Source organism: Spinacia oleracea, chromosome 4 (assembly GCF_020520425.1).
Source record: "Spinacia oleracea cultivar Varoflay chromosome 4, BTI_SOV_V1, whole genome shotgun sequence".
Classification (NCBI taxonomy): Eukaryota; Viridiplantae; Streptophyta; class Magnoliopsida; order Caryophyllales; family Amaranthaceae; genus Spinacia; species Spinacia oleracea.
This window is the reverse complement of record NC_079490.1, coordinates 72,044,532-72,071,780: the sequence shown is the minus strand read 5'-3', so window position 1 is coordinate 72,071,780 and position 27,249 is coordinate 72,044,532. Positions and strand designations below refer to the sequence as shown.

General features: G+C 39.8%; 1 protein-coding gene across 3 annotated transcripts in view; it reads right to left on the bottom strand.

The window, feature by feature from the left end:
• The window catches only part of LOC110775041 (serine/arginine-rich-splicing factor SR34-like), a 31,081-nt gene extending 5,190 nt beyond the window's left edge, over positions 1-25,891 (bottom strand). Inside the window, exons 1-4 of one of the 3 annotated variants that reach the window (XM_056826756.1) lie at positions 25,700-25,891; positions 25,548-25,602; positions 25,367-25,467; positions 25,198-25,284 (exon numbers count right to left, since the gene is read on the bottom strand). In XM_056826756.1, coding sequence (XP_056682734.1) covers positions 25,198-25,284; positions 25,367-25,467; positions 25,548-25,589 — 230 coding nt within the window. In that variant the 5' untranslated portion in view covers positions 25,590-25,602; positions 25,700-25,891. Of the gene's footprint in view, positions 1-25,197; positions 25,285-25,366; positions 25,468-25,547; positions 25,670-25,694 lie in introns of those variants that run through there. The other 2 variants (XM_056826754.1, XM_056826755.1) reach the window with 2 other exon arrangements.
• Between the last annotated feature and the right edge of the window lie 1,358 nt (positions 25,892-27,249).

The following is a 27,249-nucleotide window of genomic DNA, read 5'->3' as shown; positions in this document are numbered from 1 at the left end:
TAACTCCAAAAAATAATTAGGAGGTCCTAACATAAATAGATATAGATTTATTTATAATTAAAGGGTCGCATAAGATAAGGAAATGCTTAAAATAATAAATAAACAATGTCGTGACGAACTTGCCGGTATTTGATTCGTTAGATACACTAAACCCTGTTAATTTATCTAACACGTCCCAAAGGGGTTTGTTTGCTTATAAAATTTCATGAAAACGGTAACGCAAATAAGTAAATAGAGTGTCCGAAATTACCGATATTTGGCAACAATCGCTCTCTTGATTCTCTTACTTCCAAAGTTAATTAAGTCTTTATGATTCCCAATTCAATAACTCCTAATTAATAAACTGGAATTCCAAAAGTATTTGGTAACTCCAAATAATAATTAGATGGTCCTAACATAAATATATATAGATTTATTTATAATTAAAGGGTCGCATTAGATAAGGAAATGCTTAAAATAATAAATAAACAATGTCGTGACGAACTTGCCGGTATTTGTTTCGTTCGATACATCAAACCCTGTTAATTTATCTAACACGACCGAAAGGGGTTTTTTTTGCTTATATAATTTCATGAAAACGGTAACGCAAATAAGTAAATAGAGTGTCCGAAATTACCGATATTTGGCAACACTCGCTCTCTTGATTCTCTTATTTCCAAAGTTAATTAAATCTTAATGATTACCAATTTAGTAACTCCTAATTAAAAAAGTGGAATTCCAAAAGTATTTGGTAACTCCAAAAAATAAGTAGGAGGTCCTAACATAAATATATATATTTATTTATTTATAAATTAAGGGGCACATTAGATAAGGAAATGCGTAAAATAATAAATAAAACATATCGTGATGAACTTGCCGGGATTTGATTCGTTTGATACATTAAATTCTGTTAATTTATCTAACACGACCCAAAGGGGTTTGTTTGCTTATATAATTTCATGAAAACGGTAACTCAAATAAGTAAATAGAGTGTCCGAAATTACCGATATTTGGCAACACTCGCTCTCTTGATTCTCTTACTTCCAAAGTTAATTAAATCTTTATGATTACCAATTCAGTAACTCCTAATTAATAAAGTGGAATTCCAAAAGTATTTGGTAACTCCAAAAAATAATTAGGAGGTCCTAACATAAATAGATATGGATTTATTTATAATTAAAGGGTCGCATTAGATAAGGAAATGCTTAAAATAATAAATAAACAATGTCGTGACGAACTTGCCGGTATTTGATTCGTTCGATACATCAAACCTTGTTAATTTATTTAACACGACCCAAAGGGTTTTGTTTGCTTATATAATTTCATGAAAAAGGTAACGCAAATAAGTAAATAGATTGTCCGAAATTACCGATATTTGGCAACACTCGCTCTCTTGATTCTCTTATTTCCAAAGTTAATTAAATCTGAATGATTACCAATTTAATAACTCCTAATTAAAAAAGTGGAATTCCAAAAGTATTTGGTAATTCCTCCCCACCTCACGTGCTCGCTGGCGCGACATCGGCGCGCTCGTTTGATGGGACGTCCTCCTCCATGGGAGAAGAAGATTCCCCTTCGAATTGTTCTTTGTCTTCTATTCGCGCCATGAAATCCTGCACAGGCTGAAGACTTGGCTCAAGACGAGGGGCATTACTTGAAAAGAGAAGGCGTCAAAAAGAGAGGTTGACGCCCTCTGTTTGACGTAACCCTTGCATAGTTAAGAAAAGAGAATTGGGAAGGATCAGAATCAACAAACAAATTTTCCCAAAAGAAAGCATTACCTGATAGATCAAAGAGAATTTTTGAAGAAACTTGATGAAAAATTGCTAGAACAGGGCTTTGAAGATTGTGGTGGCGCTACAGTGAATTTCGGTGGATGCAAGACGCCGTAAATCGCCTTCTCTTATAGCTCTCAAGTAATCACTAGAAATGAGGGGGAAAGTCACTCAAAATGACCACTTATTTATAGAGGGGTAAGAAATGATTACCCCTGCCACGCGTCGTCATCCCATTGAACACTCCAAGAGCAGTGAAAACTAACGTCCGTTTTCACTGCTCATGAGGGGCAAATGATGTGGGCCTGAATATCTCCGCCATAAGGCCCAAAGAAGCTACAATGACCAATGCAGGCCAGCTAGGCCCTAGCCTAGGAAGTAGACTCAAAACTTGGTACTTAAACGAAATAAGAGTAAAGCCTTATTTTGGAAAGCCCACCTTCTCTGAGAAGCCAAGCCCAATTCGTAAAAGGCTCATCATTGTTGGCCAAATGGCACGTGTCCTAACTCCCCAAGGGGCACGTATCCCACAGCTAGGGTTGAGGGATCAATTCCCAAGACACCCTAGCCCTATAAATAGCTCAGATCCCAAGGTAACGGGTAATAAATTCATTCCCACCAAAAAAAAAACGATCATTGCTCTGCCTTCTTTCTACAAATTACTTCTTTCTCTAGCTTATACTTACTTAAGCATCGGAGGGAATATTCCTACGGGAATATTCTTGTTTTGCAGGTTTCCAGAAGTTCGTGCCAGGTCATACTTGATACCTCCGAGGAACGCGTGCCACGTCAGCACCGTAAAAGATCCCACAACAGTTATCATTCACACGTGCAGCCACCTTGTAAGGACCTTCAGCCCTAGGCATAAGCTTGTTCTTGCGTTTGCTTGGAAAACGCTCTTTCCTCAAATGAACCCAACCCAAATCACCTTCGACAAACACCCGAGGCGTGCGATTGTTATTTGATTTCTGTTTATAAAAGGCATTGATAGCTTCAATACAGCCACGAACTTGTTGGTGCAATTTCATCATAGATTTCAACTTGGCATCAGCAACTTTTTGAACCAACTAATCCTTTGGCAATGGAATCAGATCCCATGGAAAATATGGATTAATCCCATATACCACTTCAAATGGAGAATGGCCAGTAGCATAAGTAGGAGAACGAATATAAGCAAATTCAGCGTGAGCAAGCTTGACATCCCAATCCTTTTGCGTCTTACATACCAACCCTCGTAACAACGTTCCGAAGGTTCGATTTGTAACCTTCGTTTGCCCATCAGTTTGAGGGTGATGTGAAGTGCTAAATAACAATTTGGTTCCCACTTTTCTCCACAATGTATTCCAAAAGTAACTCAAAGACTTGGAATCACGATCCGAAACAATAGTCTTGGGAATTCCATGCAAAGGAACAATATTTTTATAATACATATCAGCCACATTACAAGCATCATCCGTTTTGTGACAAGCAACAAAGTGAGCCATCTTGGAAAATCTATCAACAACGACCATGATAGCATCCTTACCTCTTTGAGTACGAGGCAAAGCCACTATGAAATCCATAGAAACATCTTCCCAAGGACGAATCAGAACTGGTAATGGTGAGTACAAACCGGGCTTGAAAGAACTCTTGGCCATATGACAAGTCACGCACTTACCCACAATGTTCGTTACATCGCCCAACATTTTAGGCTAAAAGAAATGCTCCTTCAATATCTCCAAGGTCTTAGCTAACCCAAAGTGACCAACCAACCCTCCACCATGAGCCTCACGAACTAGTAGCTCACGAATTGAGTGCTTGGGAATACAAAGACGATTGCCTTTGAAAAGAAACCCATCTTGCAACATGTACTCTTCATAGGCACCAACTGCACATTTCTCAAATGCAACTCCAAAGTCACCATCAGTCTTTGAAGGTCTCAAACCCCAATAGACGAACATCAAGTGTAGCAACCAAAGTATATCTCCGTGATAATGCATCAGCCACCACATTGCTCTTACCATCTTTGTACTTCGAAGAAAAATGAAAGGATTGCAAGAAGTCAACCCATTTAGCATGCCTTTGACTCAATTTTTTTTGCCCATTAATATACTTCAAAGATTCAAGGTCAGAATGCAAGACAAAGTGACTAGAATGCAAATAATGACTCCAATGATCCAAAGCTCTAACAATGGCATAGAACTCTTTATAATTACTGCAATAATTCAAACGAGCACCCCCTAACTTTTCCGAAAAATAAGCTATGGGACGCTTAGCTTGGATCAAAACAGCACCAATTCCCACACCACTAGCATCACACTCGACCTTGAAAGGTTGAGAAAAATCCGGCAATGCCAAAATAGGAGCAGCACACAAACGCTCCTTAATTACATCAAATGCCTTTTGAGTGTCCTCTCCCCATACAAACGCACCTTTCTTCAAACAACTAGTAATAGGAATAGTAATGGTACTGAAATCACGAATAAAACGTCTATAAAATGAAGCAAGACCATGAAATGAACGCACCTCACTTATAGTTTTAGGACTAGGCCATGATTTGATAGCCTCGATCTTGGAATGATCCACGGACACCCCATCCTTCGAAAGCACATAGCCCAAGAATACCACATTATCAACAAGGAACGAACACTTCTCTAGCTTCCCATAGAGATTTTGAGCTCTAAGGGTATCAAAAACATCCCTCAAATGAATCAGATGCTCCTCTTCGTTCTTACTATACACCAAGATGTCATCGAGATATACCACAACGAATCTGCCCAAAAATGATTTAAGCACTTTGTTCATTAGCCTCATAAACGTACTAGGAGCATTAGTGAGACCAAATGGCATGACGGTCCATTCATACAAACCATGTTTTGTCTTGAAAGCCGTTTTCTACTCATCTCCTTCACGCATCCGAATCTGATGATAACCACTCCGCAAATCAATTTTTGAGAACAACTTCGAACCATGGAGCTCATCTAACATATCATCAAGTCTCGGAATTGGAAAACGATACTTGATGGTAATGTTATTCACAGCCCTACTATCAACACACATACACCATGTGTCATCTTTCTTAGGCACAAGCAACACCGGAACACCACATGGATTCAAGCTTTCTCTAACATAGCCTCGACCCACAAGTTCATCAATTTGTTTTTGCAACTCCTTTGTTTCCTCCTGATTGCAACGATAACCAGCCTTATTAGGCAAAGAAGTCCCTTGAACAAGATCAATTTGATGTTCAATACCACGAATAGGAGGCAAACCTGGTGGTAATTCATCGGGAAATACATCCTTGAACTCAAAAAGAAACTCGGCAATGGGACTGCCTTCTTTCCAATTTTGGCCTTCGATCGAAGTTTCCTCAGCCATGAGCAAATACACCAACTCTCCAAGATCTAGAGCTTGCTTTAACTCTCGTTCACTAGCCAACATGGTCAGATTCGGCTTCTTTTTTTGCTGCACAATCATGGATCGAACCGCTTGTGATGACATATGCTTTAGCACAATCTTCTTGCCTTTGTCTCTCAATTCATACTCGTTGCTTCTCTCCTTGTGAACCACGTCCCTATAAACTGCCAAGGACAACCCACCAAAATATGACGAGCATCCATAGGAATAACATCACAAAAAATCTCATCCACATACGAACCCATAGTCAAACCAACTTGTACTTGTTTCAACACCTTCACACTATTACAATCATCGAGCAAATGGAGTGCGTATGGCCTAGGATGGGCTGTAGTGATTAAGCCTAATTTCGAAACCATCTCACTAGAAGCAACATTGGTGCAACTCTGATACGGTTATGGATGAAAGTGATAGTCTTATGCTAGCAATTGGAACCAAAATTGATTTGGGTTCAATGGCTCATTTTGTGTGCATGGTGACTTGGATTGAGTGAGCTCGTTATATGGTCCTTATTATCAAGGTGGTACGTTAATCAAACTGGTCCATCTAATCACATTGGTCCGCTTGTTTAAACAGATTGTACGCACTTATTATTTTTAAATGCTTTGGCTAAAGTCGGTTTAATAAAGGGATATTTGTTTAAATCCCCAATTTAAATTCAGTCATTACTTTGCTTTGATTATTGCTGTTTGTAAGGAGAGTTTTAAGCCTTTGTAACCTCCAATTTAGTGACTGAATTAGGAGGCTTTAGAGCTTGTAACTGCCAGTTTTAAAGGCTCTTAAATGGCTCTTAATTAGCCGTTTAAAGCTGTTGTAGCTGTTGGTTTTTGGCTATTTATAGTTAGCTTCTTGATTGGAATAAACAACCAGCTGGATGATTAAAACACTTGTTTGTTACATTTCGAATTATAGTTTATAATTCAGCCTTTTTCTTTGTTTTGGACGCGTTTCCTATTCAAAGAACTGATTGTGAGTCAATAGGTCTTGTCTTGCATTCACAATCAACGAGTTAAAGGTCTAGCTTGTTAATCAACTATCCTTGTTTATACAACGAGTTTTTAAACTCGTATCATTAGTGGTATCAGAGCTGCTGTTCGTGTGATCCGCCCCAAAAAAAAAAAAAAAAAAAAAAAAGAACTGAAGTTCGTAATTCTTACAAACTGAAATATGGATTTTGATGATCCTGACTTTCTACAACATCTCCAAGAAGCCTTGAAGAACGTTAGAGATGGGGGGTATCGTAGACCTCCTAGGCGTGATCTACGGGCTATGGATGAATTCAAAGTCACCGAACTTCCTGAATTTGTTGGTGGAACAGATCCGGAAGCCTATTTGGAGTGGGAGCGCAAAATAGAGAGAATGTTCGATTTCAAGGACATTGATGATGAGAAGCGTTGCAAATATGCCATATTGAAGCTAGGACGAGGGGCTTCATTGTGGTTCGAGGGACTGAAAACCAAGAGAATACGTGAAGGGAAGGAGAAAATTACCTCTTGGGAGTCTTTGAAACGTAAGCTACGTAAAAGGTATGTGCCAACAACTCATAGAATAACAACTTATCGTAAAATTGCCGAATTGAGGCAAGGAAAAATGAGTGTGGCTGAATATATTGATGAGTTTGAAAAGTTGTCCTTAACGGGAGAAATTGAGGAAATTGAGGAACAAAAACTGTCCAGATTTTTAAGGGGTCTAAATTATAATATTGCCAATACCGTAGACCTTTATCCATATTCTGATTTTGACACTCTTTGTGGAATTTGTTTAAAATTGGAAAATCAAGGGAAGGCAAAATATGGGGGAGGGTCTAGTATGGATGGTAAAGCCAAGTCTTGGGCTAAATCCGAACCTAGCTTGAAACCAAACACATCACCTAGTACCATAGGTTCAAGTAGTTCTACGGCTGCCCCTAAACTATCTAACCCAACCAAAGAAACAAGTGTGTCCAAGGTGCATTGTTTTCAGTGTCAAGGGTTTGGGCATTATCAAAATGCGTGTCCAAATAAACGAGTAGTGACCTTGAGAGAAGCTGTTGAATGTCGTGAGGAGTTGTTTGAAGAGGAAAAGAGGTTGGGGGACGTATTTGTGTTTGATGAGAGTGGTGATGAGGAGGAAGAGGAAGGGTATGAGGCTCCAATTTATGACACAAATCTGGTTCTTAGAGCGCTACAAACTCAAATTTCACCTACTGATCTAGACCAACGAGATCAGTTGTTTCATACTAAATGTCTAGTGAAAGATAAGTGGTGTAGTGTAATTGTTGATGGGGGGAGTTGTACCAATGCTGCTTCTAGTGAAATGGTGTCAAAATTAGGCTTAATCACTACTGCCCATCCTAGGCCATACGCACTCCATTGGCTCGATGATGGTAATAGTGTAAAAGTGTCGAAGCAAGTAAGGGTTGGTTTGACTATGGGTTCGTATGTGGATGAAGTTCTTTGTGATGTTATTCCTATGGATGCTTGTCATATTTTGTTGGGTCGTCCTTGGCAGTTTGATAGGGACGTGATTCATAAAGGGAGAAGCAATGAGTATGAATTGAGAGACAAAGGCAAGAAAATTGTGCTAAAGCCTATGTCATCTCAAGCGGTTCGATCCATGAGTGTGAAACAAAAGAAAAAGCCGAATCTCACCATGTTGGCTAGTGAACGAGAAATTGAGCAAGCTCTTGATCATGGAGAGTTGGTGTATTTGCTCGTGGCTAAAGAGAGTCCAATTGAAGGCCAAAATTGGAAAGAAGGCAGTCCCATTGCCGAATTGCTGTTTGAGTTCAAGGATGTATTTCCGGATGAATTACCACCAGGTTTGCCCCCTATTCGTGGTATTGAACATCAAATTGATCTTATTCCAGGAACTTCTTTGCCAAATAAGGCTGCCTATCGTTGCAATCCGGAGGAAACAAAGGACTTACAAAAGCAAATTGATGAACTTGTGAATCGAGGCTATGTTAGAGAAAGCTTGAGTCCATGTGCTGTTCCGGTGTTGCTTGTGCCTAAGAAAGATGGAACATGGCGAATGTGTGTTGATAGTAGGGCTGTGAATAACATTACCATCAAGTATCGTTTTCCAATTCCGAGACTTGATGATATGTTAGATGAGCTCCATGGTTCGAAGTTGTTCTCAAAAATTGATTTGCGAAGTGGTTATCATCAGATTCGGATGCGTGAAGGAGATGAGTGGAAAACGGTTTTCAAGACAAAACATGGTTTGTATGAGTGGACCGTCATGCCATTTGGTCTCACTAATGCTCCTAGTACGTTTATGAGGCTAATGAACGAAGTGCTTAAATCATTTTTGGGCAGATTCGTTGTGGTATATCTTGATGACATCTTGGTGTATAGTAGGAACGAAGAGGAGCATCTGATTCATTTGAGGGATGTTTTTGAAACACTTAGAGCTCAAAGACTCTATGGGAAGCTAGAGAAGTGTTCATTCCTTGTTGACAATGTTGTATTCTTGGGCTATGTGGTTTCGAAAGATGGAGTGTCCGTGGATCAGTCCAAGATCGAGGCTATCAAATCGTGGCCTAATCCTAAAACTATAAGTGAGGTGCGTTAATTTCATGGTCTTGCTTCATTTTATAGACGTTTCATTCGTGATTTCAGTACTATTACTAGTCCTATCACTAGTTGCTTGAAGAAAGGTGCTTTTGTATGGGGAGAGGACGCTCAAAAGGCGTTTGATGTGATTAAAGAGCGTTTGTGTGCTTCTCCTATTTAGGCGCTGCCAGATTTCTCTCAACCTTTTGAGGTCGAGTGTGACGCTAGTGGAGTGGGGATTGGTGCTGTTTTGATCCAAGGTAAGCGTCCCAAAGCTTATTTTTCGGAAAAGTTAGGGGGTGCTCGTTTGAATTATTGCACTTATGATAAAGAGTTCTATGCCATTGTTAGAGCTTTGGATCATTGGAGTCATTATTTGCGTTCTAGCCACTTTGTTTTGCATTCTGATCATGAATCTTTGAAGTATATTAATGGGCAACAAAAATTGAGCCCAAGGCATGCTAAATGGGTTGAGTTCTTGCAATCCTTTCATTTTTCTTCGAAATACAAAGATGGTAAAAGCAATGTGGTGGCTGATGCATTATCACGAAGGTACACTTTGCTTGCTACACTTGATGTTCGTTTGTTGGGGTTTGAGACCTTAAAAGATTATTATCTTGATGATGATGGCCTTGCTGAATTGAGGTCAATTCCTTTTAAAGGGGGAGGGGATGATACGGTTATGGATGAAAGTGATAGTCTTATGCTAGCAATTGGAACCAAAACTGATTTGGGTTCAATGGCTCATTTTGTGTGCATGGTGACTTGGATTGAGTGAGCTCGTTATATGGTCCTTATTATCAAGGTGGTACGTTAATCAAACTGGTCCGTTTAATCACATTGGTCCGCTTGTTTAAACAGATTGTACGCACTTATTATTTTTAATTGCTTTGGTTAAAGTCGGTTTAATAAAGGGATATTTGTTTAAATCCCCAATTTAAATTCAGTCATTACTTAGCTTTGATTATTGCTGTTTGTAAGGAGAGTTTTAAGCCTTTGTAACCTCCAATTTAGTGACTGAATTAGGAGGCTTTAGAGCTTGTAACTGCCAGTTTTAAAGGCTCTTAAATGGCTCTTAATTAGCCGTTTAAAGCTCTTATAGCTGTTGGTTTTTGGCTATTTATAGTCAGCTTCTTGATTGGAATAAACAACCAACTGGATGATTAAAACACTTGTTTGTTACATTTCGAATTATAGTTTATAATTCAGCCTTTTTCTTTGTTTTGGACGCGTTTACTATTCAAAGAACTGATTGTGAGTCAATATGTTTTGTCTTGCATTCACGATCAACGAGTTAAAGGTCTAGCTTGTTAATCAACTATCCTTGTTTATACAACGAGTTTTTAAACTCGTATCAAACTCCCCCCATCAACAATCACACTACACCACTAATCTTTCACTAGACATTTAGTATGAAACAACTGGTCTCGTTGGTCCGAATAAGTAGATGCAATTTGGGTTTGTAGAGCTCTAAGAACCAGATTTGTGTCATAAACTGGAGCCTCATACCCCTCCTCTTCCTCTTCATCGCCACTCTCATCAAACACAAATACGTCCCCCTACCTCTTCTCCTCTTCAAACAACTCCTCCCGGCATTCAACAGCTTCTCTCAAGGTCACTACCCGTTTATTTGGACACGCATTTTGATAATGCCCAAACCCTTGACACTTAAAACAATGCACCTTGGACAAACTTGTTTCTTTGGTTGAATTAACTAATTTTGGGGCAGCCGTAGAATTACTTGAACCTACGGTACTAGGTGATGTGTTTGGTTTCACGAAAGGTTCGGATTTAGACCAAGACTTGGCCTTACTATCCATACTTGACCCTCCCCCATGTTTTGCTTTCCCTTGGTTTTCCAATTTTAAACGAAGTCCACAAAGAGTATCAAAATTAGAATATGGATAAAGGTCTACGGTATTGGCAATATTATGGTTTAAACCCCTTAAAAATCTATACAGTTTTTGTTCCTCAATCTCCTTAATTTCCTCCACTAAGGAACACTTTTCAAACTCATCAATATATTCAGCCACACTCATTTTCCCTTGCCTCAATTCAGCAATTTTACGATAAGTCGTTATTCTATGAGTTGTTGGCACATACCTTTTATGTAGCTTACGTTTCAAAGACTCCTAAGAGGTGATTTTCTCCTTCCCATCACGAATTCTCTTGGATTTCAGTCTTTCGAACCACAATGAAGCTCCTCGTCCTAGGTTCAATATGGCAAACTTACAATGCTTCTCATCATCAGTGTCCTTGAAATCGAACATTCGCTTTATCTTGCGCTCCCATTCCAAATAAGCTTCCGGATCTGTTCCACCAACAAATTCAGGAAGTACCGTGACTTTGAATTCATCCACCACCCGTAGTGGATCACGTCTAGGATGCCTTCAAAATCCCCCATCTCGAATGTTCTTCAAGGCTTCTTGGAGATGTTGTAGAAAGTCAGAATCGTCAAAATCCATTTTAGCTCGTAAGAATCACTAACAGCAGCTCTGATACCACAAATGATACGAGTTTAAAAACTCGTTGTATGAGTAAGGATAGTTGATTAACAAGCTAGACCTATAGCTCGTCAAACGTGATTGAAAGGCAAGACTTATTGACTCACAATCGGCTCTTTGAGTAGGAAACACATCCAAAACAAAGAAAATGTTGAATTATAATCAATAATTCAAAGTAAACTGAAAACAAGTGTTTATTCTTCAAAATTGGTTGTTTTATTCCATTCAACAAGCTGGCTATAACTAGCCTAAACAATAAGCTAAAAACCGGTGGTTACAAGACCTTTAAACATCCATTTAAAAGAGTAAGTTCCTTGGCTTGGACAGGACATTTAGTTCATGTCGCTATTCCCGGATCCAGAGGAGAGTACGTTCGATGGAATAATTTCTTAGACGTATTACCACATCCTGAAGGATTAGGTCCCCTTTATACAGGTCAGTGGAATCTTTATGCTCAAAACCCCGATTCAAGCAGTCATTTATTTGGTACCTCCCAAGGGGCGGGAACTGCCATTCTAACCCTTCTTGGGGGATTTCATCCACAAACGCAAAGTTTATGGCTAACTGCCATTTAAGAGCCTTTAAAATCGGTGGTTACAAAGCTCTAAAGTCTCCTAATTCAGTCACCAATTTGGAGGTTACAAAGGCTTAAAACCCTCCTTATAAACAGCAATATTTAAAGCTAAGTACAAGACTGAATTTAAATGGGATTAAAACAATTGTCCCCTTATTAAACTGAATTAAATGAAAACAAATAAAGATAAGCTTAAACGGACCATCAAACGCACTTGATTAAACAGACCATCAAACACATTTGATTAAACGGACCATCAAACGCACTTGATTAAACGGACCATCAAACGCACTTGATTAAACGGACCATCAAATGACTCACTCAATCCAAGTCACCATGCACACAAAATGAGCCATCGAACCTAAATCAGCTTTGGTTCCAATTGTTAGCATAAGACCGTCACCTTTACAATCACCTTCATCCATGACCGTATCATCCCCTCCCCCTTTAAAAGGAATTGACCTCAATTCAGCAAGGCCATCCATCAAGATAGGGTGAGAGGTCACCTACATTTAAAGTAGCATGGACACCATAATCTCCCGGAAGCTCGATCTTGTAAGTGTTATCATTCACACGTGCAACCACCTTGTAAGGACCTTCAGCCCTAGGCATAAGCTTGTTCTTGCGTTTGCTTGGAAAACGCTCTTTCCTCTAATGAAGCCAACCCAAATCACCTTCGACAAACACCCGAGGCTTGCGATTGTTATTTGATTTCTGTTTATAAAAGGCATTGATAGCTTCAATACGGTCACGAACTTGTTGGTGCAATTTCATCATAGATTTCAACTTGGCATCAGCATCTTTGTGAACCAACTAAATCCTTTGGCAATGGAATCAGATCCAATGGAAAATATGGATTAATCCCATATACCACTTCAAATGGAGAATGACCAGCAGCATAAGTAGGAGAACGATTATAAGCAAATTCAGCGTGAGCAAGCTTGACATCCCAATCCTTTTGCGTCTTACTTACCAACCCTCGTAACAACGTTCCGAAGGTTCGATTTGTAACCTTCGTTCGCCCATCAGTTTGAGGGTGATGTGAAGTGCTAAACAACAATTTGGTTCCCACCTTTCTCCACAATGTATTCCAAAAGTAACTCAAAGACTTGGAATCACGATCTGAAACAATAGTCTTGGGAATTCCATGCAAAGGAACAATATCTTTATAATAAAAATCAGCCACATTACAAGCATCATCCGTTTTGTGACAAGCAACAAAGTGAGCCATCTTGGAAAATCTATCAACAACGACCATGGTAGCATCCTTACCTCTTTGAGTACGAGACAAAGCCACTATTAAATCCATAGAAACATCTTCCCAAGGACGAATCGGAACTGGTAATGGTGAGTACAAACCGGGCTTGAAAGAACTCTTGGCCATATGACAAGTCACGCACTTACCCACAATGTTCGTTACATCGCCCAACATTTTAGGCCAAAAGAAATGCTCCTTCAATATCTCCAAGGTCTTAGCTATGCCAAAGTGACCAACAAACCCTCCACCATGAGCCTCACGAACTAGTAGCTCACAAATTGAGTGCTTGGGAATACAAAAACGATTGCCTTTGAAAAGAAACCCATCTTGCAACATGTACTCTCCATAGGCACCAACTGCACATTTCTCAAATGCAACTCCAAAGTCACCATCAGTCTTTGAAGGTCTCAAACCCCAATAGACGAACATCAAGTGTAGCAAGCAAAGTATATCTCCGTGATAATGCATCAGCCACCACATTGCTCTTACCATCTTTGTGCTTCGAAGAAAAATGAAAGGATTGCAAGAAGTCAACCCATTTAGCATGCGTTTGACTCAATTTTTTTTGCCCATTAATATACTTCAAAGATTCAAAGTCAGAATGCAAGACAAAGTGACTAGAACGCAAATAATGACACCAATGATCCAAAGCTCTAACAATGGCATAAAACTTTTTATCCTAACTGCAATAATTCAAACGAGCACCCCCTAACTTTTCCGAAAAATAAGCTATGGGACGCTTACCTTGGATCAAAACAGCACCAATTCCCACACCACTAGCATCACACTCGACCTCGAATGGTTGAGAAAAATCCGGCAATGCCAAAATAGGAGCAGCACACAAACGCTCCTTAATTACATCAAATGCCTTTTGAGCGTCCTCTCCCCATACAAACGCACCTTTCTTCAAACAACTAGTAATAGGAATAGTAATGGTACTGAAATCACGAATAAAACGTCTATAAAATGAAGCAAGACCATGAAATGAACGCACCTCGCTTATAGTTTTAGGACTAGGCCATGATTTGATAGCCTCGATCTTGGAATGATCCACGGACACCCCATCCTTCGAAAGCACATAGCCCAAGAATACCACATTATCAACAACGAACGAACACTTCTCTAGCTTCCCATAGAGATTTTGAGCTCTAAGGGTATCAAAAACATCCCTCAAATGAATCAGATGCTCCTCTTCGTTCTTACTATACACCAAGATGTCATCGAGATATACCACAACGAATCTGCCCAAAAATGATTTAAGCACTTTGTTCATTAGCCTCATAAACGTACTAGGAGCATTAGTGAGACCAAATGGCATGACGGTCCATTCATACAAACCATGTTTTGTCTTGAAAGCCGTTTTCCACTCATCTCCTTCACGCATCCGAATCTGATGATAACCACTCCGCAAATCAATTTTTGAGAACAACTTCGAACCATGGAGCTCATCTAACATATCATCAAGTCTCCGAATTGGAAAACGATACTTGATGGTAATGTTATTCACAGCCCTACTATCAACACACATACGCCATGTCCCATCTTTCTTAGGCACAAGCAACACCGGAACACCACATGGACTCAAGCTTTCTCTAACATAGCCTCGACTTACAAGTTCATCAATTTGTTTTTGCAACTCCTTTGTTTCCTCCTGATTGCAATGATAACCAGCCTTATTAGGCAAAGAAGTCCCTTGAACAAGATCAATTTGATGTTCAATACCACGAATAGGAGGCAAACCTGGTGGTAATTCATCGGGAAATACATCCTTGAACTCAAAAAGAAACTCGGCAATGGGACTGCCTTCTTTCCAATTTTGGCCTTCGATCGAAGTTTCCTCAGCCATGAGCAAATACACCAACTCTCCATGATCTAGAGCTTGCTCAAACTCTCGTTCACTAGCCAACATGGTGAGATTCGGCTTCTTTTTTTGCTGCACAATCATGGATCGAACCGCTTGTGATGACATATGCTTTAGCACAATCTTCTTGCCTTTGTCTCTCAATTCATACTCGTTGCTTCTCTCCTTGTAAACCACGTCCCTATAAAACTGCCAAGGACAACCCACCAAAATATGACGAGCATCCATAGGAATAACATCACAAAGAATCTCATCCACATACGAACCCATAGTCAAACCAACTTGTACTTGTTTCAACACCTTCACACTATTACAATCATCGAGCAAATGGAGTGCGTATGGCCTAGGATGGACAATAGTGATTAAGCCTAATTTTGAAACCATCTCACTAGAAGCAACATTGGTGCAACTCCCCCCATCAACAATCACACTACACCACTAATCTTTCACTAGACATTTAGTATGAAACAACTGGTCTCGTTGGTCCGAATAAGTAGATGCAATTTGGGTTTGTAGAGCTCTAAGAACCAGATTTGTGTCATAAACTGGAGCCTCATACCCCTCCTCCTCCTCTTCATCGCCACTCTCATCAAACACAAATACGTCCCCCAACCTCTTCTCCTCTTCAAACAACTCCTCTCGGCATTCAACAGCTTCTCTCAAGGTCACTACCCGTTTTGCAACTCCTTTTTGTTTTCTCCGGATTGCAACGACAAGCAGCCTTATTAGGCAAAGAAGTTCCTGGAACAAGATCAATTTGATGTTCAATACCACGAATAGGAGGCAAACCTGGTGGTAATTCGTCGGGAAATACATCCTTGAACTCAAAAAGAAACTCGGCAATGGGACTGCCTTCTTTCCAATTTTGGCCTTCGATCGAACTTTCCTTAGCCACGAGCAAATACGCCAACTCTTCATGATCTAGAGCTTGCTCAATCTCTCGTTCACTAGCCAACATGGTGAGATTCAGCTTCTTTTTTTGCTGCACACTCATGGATCGAACCGCTTGTGATGACATAGCTTTAGCACAATCTTCTTGCCTTTGTCTCTCAATTCATACTCGTTGCTTCTCTCCTTGTGAACCACGTCCCTATAAAACTGCCTAGGACAACCCACCAAAATATGACGAGCATCCATAGGAATAACATCACAAAGAATCTCATCCACATACGAACCCATAGTCAAACCAACTTGTACTTGTTTCAACACCTTCACACTATTACAATCATCGAGCCAATGGAGTGCGTATGGCCTAGGATGGGCTGTAGTGATTAAGCCTAATTTCGAAACCAACTCACTAGAAGCAACATTGGTGCAACTCCACCCATCAACAATCACACTACACCACTAATCTTTCACTAGACATTTAGTATGAAACAACTGGTCTCGTTGGTCCGAATAAGTAGATGCAATTTGGGTTTGTAGAGCTCTAAGAACCAGATTTGTGTCATAAACTGGAGCCTCATACCCCTCCTCCTCCTCTTCATCGCCACTCTCATCAAACAAAAATACGTCCTCCAACCTCTTCCCCTCTTCAAACAACTCCTCGCGGCCTTCAACAGCTTCTCTCAAGGTCACTACCCGTTTATTTGGACACGCATTTTGATAATGCCCAAACCCTTGACACTTAAAACAACGCACCTTGTATAGACTTGTTTCTTTGGTTGAGCCAACTAATTTTGGGGTAGCCGTAGAATTACTTGAACCTACGGTACTAGGTGATGTGTTTGGTTTCAAGATAGGTTCGGATTTAGACCAAGACTTGGCCTTACCATCCATACTTGACCCTCCCCCATATTTTTCTTTCCCTTGGTTTTCCAATTTTAAACTAAGTCCACAAAGAGTATCAAAATCAGAATATGGATAAAGGTCTACGGTATTGGCAATTTTGTAGTATAAGCCCCTTAAAAATCTAGACAGTTTTTGTTCCACAATCTCCTCAATTTCCCCCACTAAGGACAACTTTTCAAACTCATCAATATATTCAGCCACACTCATTTTCCCTTGCCTCAATTCAGCAATTTTACAATAAGTCATTATTCTATGAGTTGTTGGCACATACCTTTTACGTAGCTTACGTTTCAAAGACTCCTAAGAGGTGATTTTCTCCTTCCCATCAGGAATTCTATTGGATTTCAGTCCTTCGAACCACAATAAAACTCCTCATCGTAGCTTCAATATGGCTTACTCACAACGCTTCTCATCATAAATGTCCTTGAAATCGAACGTTCGCTCTATACTTTGTTAATTTGATGAGATACTTTGATTCAAATATTGGTATTATTATTGATTTATGGTTATGATATTTTTCAATTTAATGTTATTTGAATTTTGCTTGTTCTTGATTATTAATTTTGCAATTTGACGTTGATTGTTATCTTTCAAGTATTGGGTTGTGAATTATTGCTATCTATACAATTTGGCTTAGTTTAAATCGTACAGTGAAGTAGTCCCTAATTTAGGTTGAGTTTGCGATTATGGTTTGGCTTAAATTAGAGAGCAATATCAATCTAAATAATCTTTCATTTATGTGATTAGATTAGTTAGGACTAATGAGGACTAATGAGGAATAATCTTTCATTTATGTGATTAGATTAATGCTTCCAATTCTAATTCATACAAGTTGCGATCATATTTGTGTTAATTAGATTGGTTTAGAGTCAATTTCGGCTTAGTTCAATTTTGATTTCAAGTAAGGGAGATAGGGAGTCTTTGTTATCTTAGGCTCTACAGTTAGTCTAGTTGTTAAATTGATTAATTTCGTAAGGTTGATTCATTAATATTATCAATAGTTTAATTTTAATAGAGTTATAAATAGATTCGGTCAAGTTTGTTGTCACTTGTAAATAGTAGTTTACCACATTATCAACAAGGAACGAACACTTCTCTAGCTTCGAAGCTCTAAGGGTTTCAAAAACATCCCTCAAATGAATCAGATGCTCCTCTTTGTTCTTACTATACACCAAGATGTCATCGAGATATACCACAACGAATCTGCCCAAAAATGATTTAAGCACTTCGTTCATTAGCCTCATAAACGTACTAGGAGAATCAGTGTGACCAAATGGCATGACGGTCCATTCATACAAACCATGTTTTGTCTTGAAAGCTGTTTTCCACTCATCTCCTTCACGCATCCGAATCTGATGATAACCACTCCGCAAATCAATTTTTGAGAACAACTTCGAACCATGGACCTCATCTAACATATCATCATGTCTCGGAATTAGAAAACGATACTTGATGGTAATGCTATTCACAAGGCTACTATCAACACACATACGCCATGTCCCATCTTTCTTAGGCACAAGCAACACCGGAACAACACATGGACTCAAGCTTTCTCTAACATAGCCTCGACTCACAAGTTCATCAATTTGTTTTTGCAACTCCTTTGTTTCCTCCGGATTGCAACGATAAGCAGCCTTATTAGGCAAAAAAAGTCCCTAGAACAAGATCAATTTGATGTTCAATACCACGAATAGGAGGCAAACCTGGTGGTAATTCGTCGGGAAATACATCCTTGAACCCAAAAAGCAACTCGGCAATGGGATTGCCTTCTTTCCAATTTTAGCCTTCGATCGAACTTTCTTTAGGAACGAGCAAATACACCAACTCTCCATGATCTAGAGCTTGCTCAATCTCTCGTTCACTAGCCAACATGATGACATTCGGCTTCTTTTTTTGTTGCACACTTATGGATCGAACCGCTTGTGATGACATAGGCTTTAGCACAATCTTCTTGCCTTTGTCTCTCAATTCATACTCGTTGCTTCACCCCTTGTGAACCACGTCCCTATCAAACTGCCAAGGACGACCCAACAAAATATGACAAGCATCCATAGCAATAACATCACAAAGAATCTCATCCACATACGAACCCATAGTCAAACCAACCCTTAATTGTTTCGACACTTTCACACTATTACCATGATCAAGCCAATGGAGTGCATATGGCTCAGGATGGGCTGTAGTGTTTAAGCCTAACTTCGAAACCATCTCACTAGAAGAAATATTGGTGCAACACCCCCTAACAACAATCACACTACACCACTTATCTTTCACTAGACATTTAGTATGAAACAACTGATCTCGTTGGTCCGAATCAATAGATACAATTTTGGTTTGTAGAGCTCTAAGAACCATTTGTGTCTTGAACTGGAGCCTCATACCCCTCATCCTCCTCTTCATCGCCACGCTCATCAAACACAAATACGCCCCCCACCCTCTTCTCCTCTTCAAACAACTCCTCACAGCTCAACCGCTTCTCTCAAGGTCACTACCCCTTTATTTGGACACGCATTTTGATAATTCCCAAACCCTTGACACTTAAAACAACGCACCTTGGACATACTAGTTTCTTTGGTTGAGTTAATTAATTTTGGGATAGCCGTAGAATTACTTGAACCTACGGTACTAAGTGATGTGTTTGGTTTCAAGATAGGTTCGGATTTTGACCAAGACTTGGCCTTACCATCCATACTTGACCCTCCCCCATATTTTGCTTTCCCTTGGTTTTCCAATTTTAAACAAAGTCCACAAATAGTATCAAAATCAGAATATGGATAAAGGTCTACGGTATTGGCAATATTGTAGTTTAAACCCCTTAAAAATCTAGATAGTTTTTGTACCTCAATTTCCTCAATTTCCCCCACTAAGGATAACTTTTCAAACTCATCAATATATTCAGCCACACTCATTTTCCCTTGCCTCAATTCAGCAATTTTACGATAAGTCGTTATTCTATGAGTTATTGGCACATACCTTGTACGTAGCTTACGTTTCAAAGACTCCCAAGAGGTGATTTTCTCCTTCCCATCACGAAATCTCTTAGATTTCAGTCCTTCAAACCACAATGAAGATCCTCGTCCTAGCTTCATGTCTAGTGAAGGATAAGTGGTGTAGTGTGATTGTTGATGGGGGGAGTTGTACCAATGTTTATTCTAGTGAAATGGTGTCAAAATTAGGCTTAATCACTACTGCCCTTCCTAGGCCATACGCACTCCATTGGCTAGATGATGGTAATAGTGTGAAGGTGTCAAAGTAAGTAAGGGTTGGTTTGACTATGGGTTCGTATGTGGATATGATTCTTTGTGATGTTATTCCTATGGATGCTTGACATATTTTATTGGGTCGTCCTTGGCAGTTTGATAGGGACGTGGTTCGTAAAGGAAGAAGCAACGAGTATGAATTGAGAGACAAAGCCAAGAAAATTGTGCTAAAGCCTATTTCATCTCAAGCAGTTCGATCCATGAGTGTGAAGCAAAAAAAGAAGCCGAATCTCACCATGTTGGCTAGTGAACGAGAAATTGAGCAAGCTCTAGATCATGGAGAGTTGGTATATTTGCTCGTGGCTAAGGAGAGTCCAATCGAAGGCCAAAATTGGAAAGAAGGCAGTCCCATTGCCGAGGTACTGTTTGAGTTCAAAGATGTATTTTCCGATGAATTACCACCAGGTTTGCCTCCTATTCGTGGTATTGAACGTCAAATTGATCTTATTCCAGGAACTTCTTCGCCTAATAAGGCTGCCTATAGTTGCAATCCGGAGGAAACAAAGGAGTTGCAAAAGCAAATTAATGAACTTGTGAATCGAGGCTATGTGAGAGAAAGTTTGAGTCCATGTGCTGTTCCGGTGTTGCTTGTGCCTAAGAAAGATGGGACATGGCGTATGTGTGGTTATAGTAGGCCTGTGAATAGCATTACCATCAAGTATCGTTTTCTAATTCCGAGACATGATGATATGTTAGATGAGGTCCATGGTTCGAAGTTGTTCTCAAAAATTGATTTGCGGAGTGGTTATCATCAGATTCGGATGCGTGAAGGAGATGAGTGGAAAACAGCTTTCAAGACAAAACATGGTTTGTATGAATGGACCGTCATGCCATTTGGTCTCACTAATGCTCCTAGTACGTTTATGAGGCTAATGAACGAAGAGCTTAAATCATTTTTGGGCAGATTCGTTGTGGTATATCTTGATGACATCTTGGTGTATAGTAAGAACGAAGATGAGCATCTGATTCATTTAAGGGATGTTTTTGAAACCCTTAGAGCTCAAAAACTTTTTGGGAAGCTAGAGAAGTGTTCACTCCTTGTTGACAATGTGGTATTCTTGGGCTATGTGGTTTCGAAGGATGGAGTGTCCGTGGATCAGACCAAGATCGAGGCTATCAAATCATGGCCTAGTCCTAAAACTATAAGTGAGGTGCGTTCATTTCATGGTCTTGCTTCGTTTTATAGACGTTTTATTCGTGATTTCAGTACCATTACTAGTCGTATTACTAGTTGCTTGAAGAAAGGTGCTTTTGTATGGGGAGAGGACGCTCAAAAGGCGTTTGGTGTGATTAAAGAGAGTTTGTGTGCTGCTCTTACTTTGGCGCTGCCAGATTTTTCTCAACCTTTCGAGGTCGAGTGTGATGCTAGTGGTGTGGGAGTTGGTGCTGTTTTGATCCAACGTAAGCGTCCCATAGCTTATTTTTCGGAAAAGTTAGGGGGTGCTCGTTTGAATTATTGCACTTATGATAAAGAGTTCTATGCTATTGTTAGAGCTTTGGGTCATTGGAGTCATTATTTGCGTTCTAGCCACTTTGTTTTGCATTCTGATCATGAATCTTTGAAGTATATTAATGGGCAACAAAAATTGAGCCCAAGGCATGCTAAATGGGTTGAGTTCTTGCAATCCTTTCATTTTTCTTCGAAGTACAAAGATGGTAAAAGCAATGTGGTGGCTGATGCACTATCACGAAGGTATACTTTGCTTGCTACACTTGATGTTCGTCTATTGGGGTTAGAGACCTTGAAAGACTATTATCGTGATGATGGTGACTTTGGAGTCGCATTTTGAAGGAAATATGCATTAAGTCTAATACCAAGGTTCAGATTAATTGCGAACAATTAATTCAGTGAGATCAAGTGATCGGAACAGCTAGCTGGAGCAATGCTTCCGATCAGTGAGTTCTAATGGATATTGAACTCACAACTTACTCTTGACTGAACCTACAAGGTCACACCAATGACACGTAACAGATCACCGGATTAAATGAATCGGAAATTCATTTAATAGCTTTTCGGGAATTAGTTGGAAAACGTATTATACGATACGACCTTGCATCGGAATCGTATATCGTATCGCGAATATTCGTAAGCTAGGCGAAACGAATAAATCGTATCGTACGACGGTGATTCGTCGTATACGAAACGATAAATAATATATCGGAAATATATTAATCGCGGATACGGAAAGGGGCAACGCTGCCAGCCCAACGAGCCAGCGCGCAAGGCCCACTGGGCGTAGCAGCGAGCCAGCGCGCAAGGCCCAAGCCTTGGCTGGGCGCGCGCGCGCACGCGAGGTACAGCAGCAGCAGCGCACACAGCGCGGCCCAAGGCCCAACGCCTGTGTGGCTGTGCGCGTGTGGGCTTGCACGGACGTGGCTGGCTGGCGCATGGCCTATGTGCCTTGGCCGGTTGATATTATAACCTAAGGGTTATAATATTATTCCAACTCACGTTTTCCAATACCTAATGCAAAAAAACAGATTCTAACCTAAGGCAAGAGAAACCCGAAACTCTCTGTGCCTCCATTAGAATCGTTCTTCCCAAAAGCACAAACTCTTGATCGATTGTCTAAGCTACGATAATCAAGACGGATCTGATCGTGTCGGTGAACCAAGTAGAGGAACGACAAGTGGAGTTCTTTGTTCGTGTTCGTTGACGGATTATTGTGGAAAAACACGCTTCGAATGTAAGTTTGCTTAATCTGTGCTTTATACATGTTTCCTGGCTTTGGGGATTGTTCCGCACATGTTATTATGTTTAACTGTATTCCCCTACATTGGTATCATGAGCCTTATGTATTCAAAGCATGAATTAGCATGATTTTTTATTGTTTTTGCATTGTCGAAATTTTTGGAACTTTTGTTGATTTTTCGGAATTTTTTCGAATTATGGGATTAATTGCGAAATTGCCAGTTCCGAAATAAAAAATATTCGCTTTTTTTATTTTTAAAACCCTAGTCTGATGGAAAACGATTTTCTAAGATCAAATCATGAGAATAGAATTGCGAAAACAGGCCTCGAAGCATCGTTTTTTGGGCGTTTTTGTTAATTTTTCATTAAAAATTAAAAGTGTCGGACAGTAATTCAATTAAAAGGTCGACCTAAACTACTCGGAATTGCTTGAAATTTTGACACAATGTTTCTAGGTATATGCTTGATCTACGGTAAACATTTCAGATTTTTCCGATAAGTATAAACCCTAATTTTTCCTTTCCCCAATTCGTAAAATTTACAACCCTAATTGAATTTTAATTAATTTTGGTTTAATAATTCGGTTAATTGGGGAAGGGGGTATAATTTCATGGGTCAGTGGCTAATTTTAAAAATTATTGGATTAAAATTTTGAATGGTTTCGTTAATTTTAATCGCACTTAAACCAAATTATTAATAATCTGAAATTTAATTGTTTATGAACAATATAAAGTTTCGGGTTTTATTAATTAAAAGTTCAAACTTTAAAGTTGATTCGATCGTTCTTGAAAGTTTGAATATTGTTAGCCCTTGATTTATTAATTTAAGAAATTGGATTGTCGTTAAAGTTTATTAAATCGTTAAAAATCGTTGTTTTTCGAAAATTAAATCGTAACTTTTTTTGAAAAATAAAATTAATGCAAGTTCGTGAATTAAATTTAATTTTAATTATGTTGGTCCGTATTACGAACCAAAAACACGAACATGGGCATGGTGGAAGTATGGCTCGTCGAGCCATACGAGGCCATTGTGCTCGCCGAGCCATGCGACACGGGCAGCAGCAGCAAGGCTGCGTGCCTCGTGCGCGCTAGGCAAGGAAGGGGCAGGCGAGGGCGCTTGCGGGGCTGCGACGAAGCAAGGGCAAGCCTTGCGACGTCCAGCACACTCGATGCACAACACACGCAACGCAGGGGCAGCGTGGCTGCGGGTACGCGGTGCGCATGCGGTGCGATGGGCCTGGGGCGCGCGGGCATTGCTCGTGTGCTCTTGGGCCGCGCGCACATTGCTCGTGTGCTCTTGGGCCGCGCGCACAATGGGGCTGGGGGTGCGTGGGCAATGCTCGTGTGCTCTTGGGCTTCACGCAAGGCGGGGCTGGGCGCAAGCCTAGCCCGATTAGGCAATTGAACTTTTTTTTTAAATCGTTTAATTCGTTGGGCTTCGTATATTTGCATTAATTTGGGCTAACGGGATATTTAATTTGATATTTTATTTGCTTGGGCCGGGCCGCGAGTTTTAATTTAATATTTCATAATTAATTATCAAGAATAATTATTGGTTTGAGTGGGAGCCACTAAATGAAATTAAAATGAAATAATTATTTTAATTATTTCGTAGGTCGCATTATTTTAATTAAATTCAATTTTAATTAGAATAAAGTCTAAGGATTAATAATTTGGAAATTGATTAATCTTTTAGGACGCGTTTATGTGAACGTGAATTTTAATTAATTCACGTAAATACTTGCATATTAACATGGGCCATTCGTTTTAGCATACGAATGGGTGAATGCGTAGAATATATATTTTATGCAATGCAGGTACACCAAGTGACTAGTATGGCCAAATTTAGGATAGTTAAATACGGTCTGCACACCGTTCTATCTTTGAATGTAAAGTTTTAAATATGGTCTGCGTACCATGGAAATTTTGATGTAATTTATTATTTTCAAGTATTTCTAAGTTTAGAACTTTAAGTTAGCATTTGAACGAAGATTCAAGACGATGCCAAGCTAACAAGGAGGTGATGAAGATTGGATGCTTTATCTGTAAGTCTGTAACTGGCTGTCTGTAACTGGCTGTCTGGTATTATACCCTCTTAACATCTTTCACACAGAAACAAGTAAGAAGGCCTACTGTATTCCCGTTAATAGGCTGTTGTACTTCCGAAAGTAATAGAACGATCTTACTCCGTATATCAGGAAAAAATATATTACATTACATGTTTAACCAAGGTCAAATCAGGGGGAATTAGTGTAAAACGACTGGTATGTCTGGCTCATCACTAAAAGCTAAATCATACAACATATGTATCCTTCAACCAAGGTTAAATCAGGGATACTTCGTAAATACAAAATAATGCAGCCACATGAATATGGATTGCCAATAGAAGCTAGACATATACAACCTAGCTTCGTTGAAGAACTATAACCAGATGTTGGTATAAGCTAAGCAGTTTACTGAAATGAACCAGATATATGACGCAATATTATGCAATCTTGTTAACCATATATGATTAGTCATTATACTTCCTTAAGGTGATTGATGAGCACGAGTAACAGGAGCAACAACATACCTAGAGCGAGAACGAGAGGGAGATCTCGAGCGGGACTTCGAAGGAGATCTAGAATAACAACGGCGTGAATTTCTTCGCGGAGATATACTGCATCAAAGGAGACCTTTCAGCATAGTTTCATTATCATAAAACCTTAGCACAAAATCCATCTTAAAACAAATAACAGCACCTGTGGTTGCGGCTGCGGCTTCGACTATAACTACAGCCACGGTTGTAGCTTCTGCTTCTCGACCTGTCATCTAGACTCAGACTCCTCGAGTCCTCCCTCACCTGGAGATGTAAAATAAATGTGAATAACTATAAGAAAACAGTAATACCCAGTTTGATAATCAACTCTTTTTGAGACGTACTCGGATATAAGCGCGAGAGAATGCATAGAAATTCAGAATCATCCAGCTTCCTGAACTGCATTAAAGGCAACGCCTGATTAGTCTATTAGAAAAAAAGAACACTAAACAAAATTACCACTAAACAACTAACAGAAAAAAACATCTTACAGCACGTTTCATATCATTATAATTTGCATATTCAACAACTCCAGGCGTGCCTGCAAAAAGAACGCTTTATCGGGCCAAAGGGCAACTTTACAACTAGAAGTATGCAGTGAACAAAACATCTCCACTTTTAAGGATGACCCTAAAGGCCTGCACCACATATTAGACTAAACAATAATCCGAATGATTACACAATGTGAGAGCCAACATAAGTTCGAAAAGATAAGAACTTTTAGATTTTCTGGTCCAAATTTCAAGACTTAGCCTTGAATTCAACTTAATGCGGTAGTTAGCTCATCCTCTAATATGCATGGTCGTCAGCATCTGTCACATGCTAGCTTGCATAAAGGACTATGAGCTTTTTAGGGAAGGTAGAGGTATGGATTTACCTAGTAAAGGCGTAATCATTGTGGAACTTAAGTACCATGATGCATTCCAGATAATACTAGGAAATTGTCAAAACCAAAAGGGGTAAAAATATTAACACAAGTAAAATGCTAGAGAGTTTTTAAGCCGATTAAACTTTAGGACCAGATATCACATTTACTACCTAGAGTTACAGAACGATATGATAAAATTAATCAGTGCCACTAATACAAGAAACACTAGGAAAGCAACAACTCAAGGATCATCAAAAGCACCAACTAACCACCATAACGACGATCCTTGAATACATCTGAGAAACAAACTTCACCGGCTCGTCGCATGTGATCTTGATATTGATACATATACAAATCAGAACAACATGAATAATAGATAGAAGACATATAATGGGAATAGGAACATCGAACTCGTGCGAGACCCAAACTGCACAGCGAATATATGGGTAAATAAATGAGGCGGTTTTGAGTAATATGGGGCGGTAAATAGTAAGCCCCTTAATTTTTTCGAATTAGTTATTCAATCAAATTGCAGCGAATAAACTTTTCATCAGGGTTATTGCAGGGGCTTTAAAATGTACGCTGCAATAAAAATGGGCTATTACAAGGGGCTTTTATTCTGTACGCTGCAAAAAGCTCTTTTGTAGGGGGCAATTAATTTGTATGCTGCAACAACCCTTTAAAGGGTTTGACCCGCGTTGACCAACTGGTTGTTGAAGCGTATAATACATGTACGCTGCAACAAGGGGGCTGCAACAGGGGTATTTTCTACTAGTGCGGGATTTATCGCCCCATGTGGTACCTGGGTGAGCGGGTGACTCTTCAGCATATTAGTGTGGGCCGACTCGTTCCCTTGGATCCTCCAGAGTCCATGATGCTCAAGGCTGCCGAGGTGGCTCGGGTCTATGTGGAGGACATGGAGGAGGGTGGTGATTCCCTTTGTCCCCCATGGGAGAACTTTGTAGACAAGGGTGCTAGCTACATAGACTTCTTGCCGAGGCTTGCTCCGGCCGTTCGCTTTGTGCCACTGGTAAGTTTTGGATTTGAATCTTGTATTCTCGTATTCTTATCTTCTTGTACTCTTGTATGACTTGAATCTTGTATGTGTGCTTGTAGGTCGAGGAGGTTGACCCAGAGGATGTGCCCTATGCTGACAGGGTCCTCCACTATGTGGACTC